The sequence below is a fragment of the Centropristis striata genome, chromosome 3 (assembly GCF_030273125.1).
Source record: "Centropristis striata isolate RG_2023a ecotype Rhode Island chromosome 3, C.striata_1.0, whole genome shotgun sequence".
Lineage (NCBI taxonomy): Eukaryota > Metazoa > Chordata > Actinopteri > Perciformes > Serranidae > Centropristis > Centropristis striata.
The window spans coordinates 273,316-282,334 of NC_081519.1; the positions used below are offsets into that span (position 1 = coordinate 273,316).

The 9,019-nt window shown below is 41.7% G+C and overlaps 1 protein-coding gene across 6 annotated transcripts in view; it reads right to left on the reverse strand.

Annotated features, from left to right (window-relative positions):
• Positions 1–8,366, reverse strand: part of slmapa (sarcolemma associated protein a) — a 91,206-nt gene extending 82,840 nt beyond the window's left edge. For 5 of the 6 annotated variants that reach the window (XM_059329486.1, XM_059329485.1, XM_059329484.1 and 2 more), the window contains exon 1: positions 6,524–7,265. In XM_059329486.1, the coding sequence (XP_059185469.1) occupies positions 6,524–6,721 (198 nt within the window). In that variant the 5' untranslated portion in view covers positions 6,722–7,265. Of the gene's footprint in view, positions 1–6,523; positions 7,266–7,977 lie in introns of those variants that run through there. The other variant, XM_059329482.1, reaches the window with a different exon arrangement.
• Positions 8,367–9,019: the final 653 nt, after the last annotated feature.

The window sequence follows — 9,019 nt, forward strand, 5'->3', positions numbered from 1 at the left end:
GACTGACTGACTGACTGACTGACTGACTGACTGACTGACTGACTGACTGACTGACTGACTGACTGACTGACTGACTGACTGACTGACTGACTGACTGACTGACTGACTGACTGACTGACTGACTGACTGGATGGATGGATGGATGGATGGATGGATGGATGGATGGATGGATGGATGGATGGATGGATGGATGGATGGATGGATGGATGGATGGATGGATGGATGGATGGATGGATGGATGGATGGATGGATGGATGGATGACTGGATGGATGGATGGATGGATGGATGGATGGATGGATGACTGGATGGATGGATGGATGGATGGATGGATGGATGAATGACTGGATGGATGGATGGATGACTGGATGGATGGATGGATGACTGACTGGATGGATGGATGACTGGATGGATGGATGACTGGATGGATGGATGGATGGATGGATGACTGACTGGATGGATGAATGAATGAATGACTGGATGGATGAATGAATGAATGACTGGATGGATGACTGGATGGATGGATGAATGAATGACTGGATGGATGGATGGATGGATGAATGACTGGATGGATGAATGAATGAATGACTGGATGGATGAATGAATGAATGACTGGATGGATGGATGAATGAATGACTGGATGGATGGATGGATGAATGACTGGATGGATGAATGAATGAATGACTGGATGGATGACTGGATGGATGGATGAATGAATGACTGGATGGATGGATGGATGAATGACTGGATGGATGAATGAATGAATGACTGGATGGATGAATGAATGAATGACTGGATGGATGACTGGATGGATGGATGAATGAATGACTGGATGGATGGATGGATGGATGAATGACTGGATGGATGGATGACTGGATGGATGGATGGATGGATGACTGACTGGATGGATGGATGACTGGATGGATGGATGGATGGATGACAGGATGGATGAATGACTGGATGGATGGATGACTGGATGGATGGATGGATGGATGGATGACTGACTGGATGGATGGATGGATGACTGGATGGATGAATGACTGGATGGATGAATGAATGAATGACTGGATGGATGGATGAATGAATGACTGGATGGATGGATGGATGAATGACTGGATGGATGACTGGATGGATGGATGGATGAATGACTGGATGGATGAATGACTGGATGGATGAATGACTGGATGGATGAATGAATGAATGACTGACTGGATGGATGAATGAATGACTGGATGGATGGATGGATGGATGGATGAATGACTGGATGGATGAATGAATGAATGACTGGATGGATGGATGAATGACTGGATGGATGGATGGATGGATGAATGACTGGATGGATGGATGGATGAATGAATGACTGGATGGATGAATGACTGGATGAATGAATGAATGACTGGATGGATGGATGGATGGATGGATGGATGAATGACTGGATGAATGACTGGATGGATGGATGGATGGATGAATGACTGGATGGATGAATGAATGAATGACTGGATGGATGACTGGATCAGTTTTACAGCTGTAGTACTGAGTTCTCCACAGCGAGTCTTAAATCTGGTTTAATCTACGTATCTGCCTGAGCACACGACTGACTGACTAACTGACTGACTGACTGACTGACTGACTGACTGACTGACTGACTGACTGAGATATGATGTAAGAAAGATGCTTCACAGTTGTTTGCATGTGTGGATTCTAATTTAAGACGTTTTCTTGTAATATTTGGTTTTGATGCAGGACAGGGATTTCCTCAGGAAGACAATGAAAACAACCTGAACCTTGATGTGAACTGGTCATTACAGTTATAAACTGTGTAAAAAGGAAATAACTAACTTCCTTTAACAGAGAAGCCAAAGCTCTGAACGGTTAAGCACAAGACAGGTGTCATTCTATACTTTTATTATTGTAAAAAATACAGAAAAAGAGCAAAACCAACACGTTGTTAGCCGTCTCTAGTAGGTTTATATCCGTCCTATCATGTGGATATAATTGTTCCATACTTTTAAATTCTCCACCCTGTTTATTATAAATTTATTTATGCCATTTTCTTACACTACCCTTGTTCAACTGATCTTTCTTTCGACTGTCCACTTGCAGCTGCAACTGTGCAATTTATAAAGGTTTATCTTATTGTTTTGGTTTTTTAGGTCAGTAATTTCATAGCAAACATGACTAAACAGGAGGAAGCAGAACTTTTGTTAGGGACTATTTTCAGCAGCGTATTAATACACATTTGAAGAAAGAGTGCTTTGTATTCAGTGTCTTCATGTTAAACTAAAGTTACATCCAACATCTGCAACATTGGGCCACGAGCATCGTTTTATGATTATGTGTTTCATGGAATGTAAACAAACTTCTGCTGGCTGAACATATGGTTTCTGTAGCATAATGAGCAAACAGAAGGACTGGAAATGGAAAGTGTCTCCTTCTTCCCACTCCTAGAGTGTTACTGAAAAAGGAAATATATACACCATCGCTAATTAGGGCTGGGCAATATATCAATATAAAAAATATATCTATATATTTTTAAATGTGATATGGAAATAGACCAAATAGCATCTGTCGATATAGTTTAAATTTGCACTGGGATCCATTCTCCAGGCAAGCTGCAGCTTCTATTTAAGACATTTGTTTTTATTTAAATGTGCACTTTATGGAGTTCTGATTTGAAAAAAAAAAAAAAGGTTCTCCTGTTGTTGTACAGTATTTATGTTCGCTTAAATAAACGGTTTCAATAAAACTACTTGTGACATGTCATATTTGGCTTTGACTGAACATTTGCGCTCACTTTGCAAAAAATATCAGAATATATGGTACAGCGATAATCAGCCTAAATATATCTGGATATGAGTTTTGGTCCATATCATGCAGCCTTATCACTAATCACATTTCAATCTGGGGACAGGATGGAAGAAGAACGAGAAATGAAGCAGCACTGACATCTCATCTGACTGTCTGTCTGAAAAACTGTCTGTCTGGTTGGACTTCAGCCTGTCTGATCCACTGGATCCTCCAGCACAGGGACTCCCTGAGGTCCCGGGACCTCCCTGAGGTCTCAGGACCTCCCTGAGGTCTCAGGACCTCCGGGGTTCAGGAAGAAGCAGCTGGGTCTGATCTGACCTTCCCGTCAGAGCTGCTGCTTAAATAAGAACATGCTTCATTGTTTCCTGTAGGAGCCTTCAGAGATTCCTCCCACCAGCTGTGCTGGTGTCAACCAGTTCATCCTTCCTCCACAGTAGCCGCCTCGAGGCCCAGAGGGAGCTGTGACATCACCTCGTAACAGAACGTGTCATCACAGCGTTACAGTCTCAATCCCTAATCACATTTCAGTCTGCTAACAATAAAAAAGACCAAATATAAAAGAGATGATAGGGTTTTTCCAGCAGCTCCAGAGGAGTCTGAGGGATCTTAGTGGGCTCGATGCTCTGATGTTCACAATGATCACATCAATAATAAAGCAATCTGCTGGATCACTGAGCTGACTGATTGCTTCATCAATCACACCTGTTGCTCTCCACTGATCACACAAAACAAGCTGGAGGTGAAAACTCCAGAGCACAAACACCATGAGGAAGTGTGAGAACGTGCAGTAAAACAAGAGTTCTATGTGGTAGCTGCATGGTTCTATAAACATGAGCAGGAGAACTCTGGCTGACCTGGAGATGGCCCGTTGTGTTCATGCAGGTTTGTTTACTTAATAATGTCACAACATGAAGTTTGACAAACAGCAGGTTTTACTGACTGGCTCAGCTTAGCCCAGTGAACAGGAATAAACAATACTGAGACACATTTTACTCTCATTTACAGAATTAAAAGTTCATCGCTCTTTGAAAGGGTGGACTGGCATCATAATCCTGTTTTATTTTCATGATATCAGTGGTTTAAATTGGTCTTAAAATCACAAAAATATCACAATAATCTCTGAGATTCAGACCACAATGCACCAAGTCAAAATGCAAAAAAACGCCTCAAATGAAAGAAAGACTCTCCGTTTCGGCAAATTACAGCAAAGTGAAACTATACACTAGTTTCTGAATAATCTGCAGACTTGTGTGCCAAACAGTCTTACTTGAAGAGGAAACTAGTTATGAGGTTTAGGTTAGGCAAGCCAGGAAGATGTGCTTCATGTCTGTGTGTGTGTGTGTGTGTGTGTGTGTGTGTGTGTGTGTGTAGGGTTAATACTGAGCAATTGATCTATCCGATCTCTAAAAGTATAAAAATATCCAAAGTCTTGACATGCTTAAAGTTTAGTTGATGTTTCTGTTCTAGTGTATGAAGGAGCAAAAACATGCCAAAAACTATCTCCTAACTAGCCTTTATTGTAAAACAGACAAAACAAATTACATCATAATTAACATCCTTTTTTATATCAGTAATGTATGTTTGTTGAGGTTTTGTTATTTACATTGATTCACTGTTCCTTTAATTAATTATTATTATTATTATTATTAGGAACAGAAACAAAGGAAGACTGAATGTAAACCAGGGATGTTAAATAAATCTGTCACAGGGCACAAAATATTTACTGTATCTTGATTTCAGTTAATCCAGAATATGTTCAAAGTAGTTTGATCCACCCATCTTGAAATTGTTTTACATATTTAAAAAGATACTTTATGCAAAAACAGGTGTTTGCATGAGAGGATCCAGGTATATTTGGGGCAATAAAGTTCAGATTGTAGATTGATTTTAAACCTGTGAAGTATATTCATAAATGATCAGCCGACTGCAGCACAGCCAGTTTATGAGACCAGATTCATTGTTCAAAGTCTACTAAAGCACCAACTCAGCCGTTCTGAGCCTTAATAACCTCTGGAGCCTTAATAACCTCTGGAGCCTTAATAACCTCTGGAGTTAATAACTGAAATAATTGATCCTCTTTGAATCCTAAGTGCCAATAAATCAGTGTGTGTTGGTCAATCCTTGTGTGAGCATTTATCCCTGAAGAGAGGAAAGGATGACGCGACTGGTGTCATTATAAATAGCTCACACACACACACACACACACACACACACACACACACACACACACACACACACACACACACACACACACACACACACACACACACACACACACACACACACACACACACACACACACACACACACACACACACACACACAGGGTATTTCAGAGTCCCTGCATGCCACATAGTTGGGTAATCCCGTGCTGTCTCAGCCTGTTCAACCTGTTCTAGAGGAGCTACAGACACAACGACAGATGCTCCAACACAGATCTGATCTGATCTGGTTCAGGTCTCAGATTGGTGGATTTTAGAGAAATTACAGGTTAGTTCCCCAGACAAGGATTAGTCTAGTCCTAGACTGGACCAAGGGCATTCCTTAATCCATATCTGGATTGGATTTTGTTTAGTCCAAGACTAAGTTCAATCCAAATCAGAAACATTTATAATAATGAGCCATGCAGCTGTTTTGACCATTTTCAACATAAAAATAATATATATATATATTTTTTTTAAATAACACCTTTGTCTTCAACACTCACTTTTCCTTATGATAAAAATATAAAAAGACAGACAAAGTGGATAAAAAGACAAATAGTGGATTTACAGAAAGTTGATTGATAGTAAACTCAGTTTAAGAACAAAAAGAACAAACATTGCTTGGTTTAAGCTCCTAAAGTGTGATTTGCAACCTTAATCTGTTTGATAAAGTTTGATTTTGTTATTCTAGCTTCCTGATTTAATCACACAGCAGCAATGGTGAACAGGGTGGGCTGAAGACTCTGCCTTTAGGAACTTCTGAAGTGATTTCTTCAATGAAATGGTGCTTTAATAGATATTTGTGTTTAGATCTGTGAAATATTCCTAACAGACATAACACGTGGACATAAAACATATTTTTGAATGAGACCTTCACGGTTGTTGAAGTCAAGTGGAAACAGAAAAGAGCCAGAACTAAAAGCTAAACAGGTTCTAAACGGCCTCAGGTACGGAGCTCTACGCCTCCAGTTCACCTTGAAATGGAGTTTGCACTCATGTGAAATGGACAAAGTTTTAACATCCAGACTGTATTTTGTTCTTCTTTTTTCCAGCCTTTCTAGCATAAAGAACAGCATCTGTGCATCTTTCTAGTCCCTGGAGTGTTAGGGGACACTTCCTGTGCTCATTGGGGATTCTGCATTACTCTGAGTAGTGTTGATGTGCCTACAGGAGGAAACACATCAGAGTCTGAGGCTGCTCTCCAAACACGCTCGACGAGAAAGCTCCAGTTAAACTAACTGGATGTGTTCAGGCCTGAGCACAGTTCACACTCAGGAGCAGATCTGGCTCCAGGGTGCTATATGTAACATAGTGTGTGTGTGTTTGAGTCTAAGTCTTATTTTAAGGAGACGTTAAGGGCTATGATAGAGGCTCGCTGGCTGGAGAATTTGGGCTAATGTGAATCGACTTTTCAAGATTTACACCAGTTTCCTGGGCAACGCTGGAAGAAAGTCACTCCTGAGGGGAAACACAGTAATAAAATGTCAGCACAGTCAGTATAATCTGTTCTTACCTTGCCGGTCTTGTGGTCGAACCAGACCAGGGCATGGTTCCTGGACAGCACCTTGCAGTCGAAGGTGGCGTTGTTCTGGGCCGGCCGGCACCGAGCCACCGACCTGCCGATCTTGACGGGCTCGTCCAGGTACACATGGCGCTCCTGGAAGGGGTGCGAGTTGGGTCGGCAGGCGAACACGGCCAGCGCTGAAGGCATTGACTTTGGCTTTAGAGTATTACTCCAACCAGACACCAGGGACAGGTTCTCTTGATCCAGAGTGGCAGTCTTCTGTTGCAATCCCCAAAGAATAATCTACAATATGTGTGGCCTGTATGCATATATATATATATATATATATATATATATATAGGCCGAAGCGTTAGTCCTGGAGTTAGTTCCTAGGCACTAACTGATATATAACATTGTCCACTGAGCACAGCGCGCGCTGCACTGCTCTTCCACTTGGATTCAACAAGACTCTCCTGTGTTTGGAACAAATGGAAATAAAAAACAAACCAACAGGAATAAAAAAGACAAGACATTCCCCTCGCTGACTGTCCTCCAAAGCTACATAACGGTTCTTATGTGTGACAGCAGGCACTATGAACAGACCAGGGCGCCATGTGTCAGGACAGACATGACTGAGTATAGCACTGACAGCCTCCCACGTCCATCAAACCCCTCCAGCCCTGCAGCAGCCCACCGCCACTAGATGTGGAGCTCCTTCAGACACTAACTGGGACCACTAACTCCTTCAGATAGTAACAGCTCCACCAGTAACTGGGACCACTAACTGAATGAGTTACCAGTTCAGGAAACTCTCCACCTCATGTGTTTGGGCTCCAGATGAGATTATTGCAGCTTTCTAGCTGTCTAGTCCTGCACCAAGCTAACAAACAGGCTCACACACCTCACTGATGTGTCATGTGTGATCTATTGGTCATTTTCAGCCATAATGTGAGTTATTGTTGCCCTGATGCAGGGAACTAACCAGGCTAGCTACCTACCGCCACCACTCCCTCCCTCCACACACACACCTCAAGCCCCAACAACCACCCTGACTTTATTAATCATTAGCGGCCAATTCAGCTCAGTAAAGCCGCTCTCCGTCTGAATTAGCCGGTGCAGAGGCTCCAGAACACTCCGCCGGGGTGATCGGGGGATTAGCAGGGCTTCTTGTGCAACTAAAATGCTAATTGGCTAGCTCGCTAGCGGACAGGCAGAGCGCTAACTCTCGGCCAACGTTTTCTGGCGCTGTACCAGCATGCTAGGCTAGGCTAGGCTAGGCTAGGCTAGGTTTGGTTAAGTTAGGATAGGTTAGGCTAGGCTAGGCTAGGCTAGGCTAGGTTTGGTTAAGTTAGGATAGGTTAGGCTAGGCTAGGCTAGGCTAGGCTAGGCTAATGAGTGCTGACAAACTTATCAACCGGCTCCTCGGGTGTTTTCTCCCCGCCCCACTCAACCAGTTCGCTTACCGGATGGAGGCGAAATGCCATCCCGGTCTCCCGGAGCGGGTAAAAGCAGCAAGCTAGCCCGCCTTTTTGGCTACTACGGAGCCCCGCGAGCGGCCGTTAGCATGGGGGAGCTAGCTACCGAGCGGCTAGCCGGCTAGCTGACAGTCAGTCAGGAACAGACGCGGAAAAACCAGGGGAGTTTCTGACTGCGGGTCCTCAACGCATCACACCAGCCCGGTTATCTCCCGGGGAAACCGCCCTGAGAGCCGCACGGTGCGCGGCCGTCGTCTGCCGTAGTCCAGCTCGGGCTGCCGGGACGGGTTGGAGTTAAATCCGTCGCCTTGCTGCAGTTTTCTGGAAGGAATCTAGCAGAAGTTGTCCTCCTCCGCGAGTCCCAGCCGCCATACTGTAACTAGAGCAGACAGGCGTGGTGCGTTCACGGCCCGAGGCACGTAAACTCATCACTGGACTCTAAATAACGCACATTAAAATATATTAATACATTAAAATATATGCAGTTTATACGGATTAAACTATTACTATCAAACATACTTTCTGCCAGGAAATACTACATTTAGAATATTATATTGTTATATGATCATGATAATAATATATGAATAATAATCATAATATGTTATTATTGTTTATATATTATTATTAGTAGTAGTAGTAGTATTATATTTGTATTATGATTTTATCATTTTATTATAATTTCTGCCAGGAAATACTACATTTAGAATATTATATTGTTATATGATCATGATAATAATATATGAATAATAATCATAATATATTATTATTGTTTATATATTATTATTATTATATTAGTATTATGATTTTATCATTTTATTATAATTTCTGCCAGGAAATACTAAATTTAGAATATTATATTGTTGTATGATCATAATAATAATAATATAATAACAATATATTATTATTATTATCATCAGCATTATTATTATATACTATATTTTAGTTAGTATGGTACTGTATGTTAGTGTGAAATTATGTAAAATATTCTTTAATAAAGTTAAATTATTTTTAAGTTGGTACACATTACAAA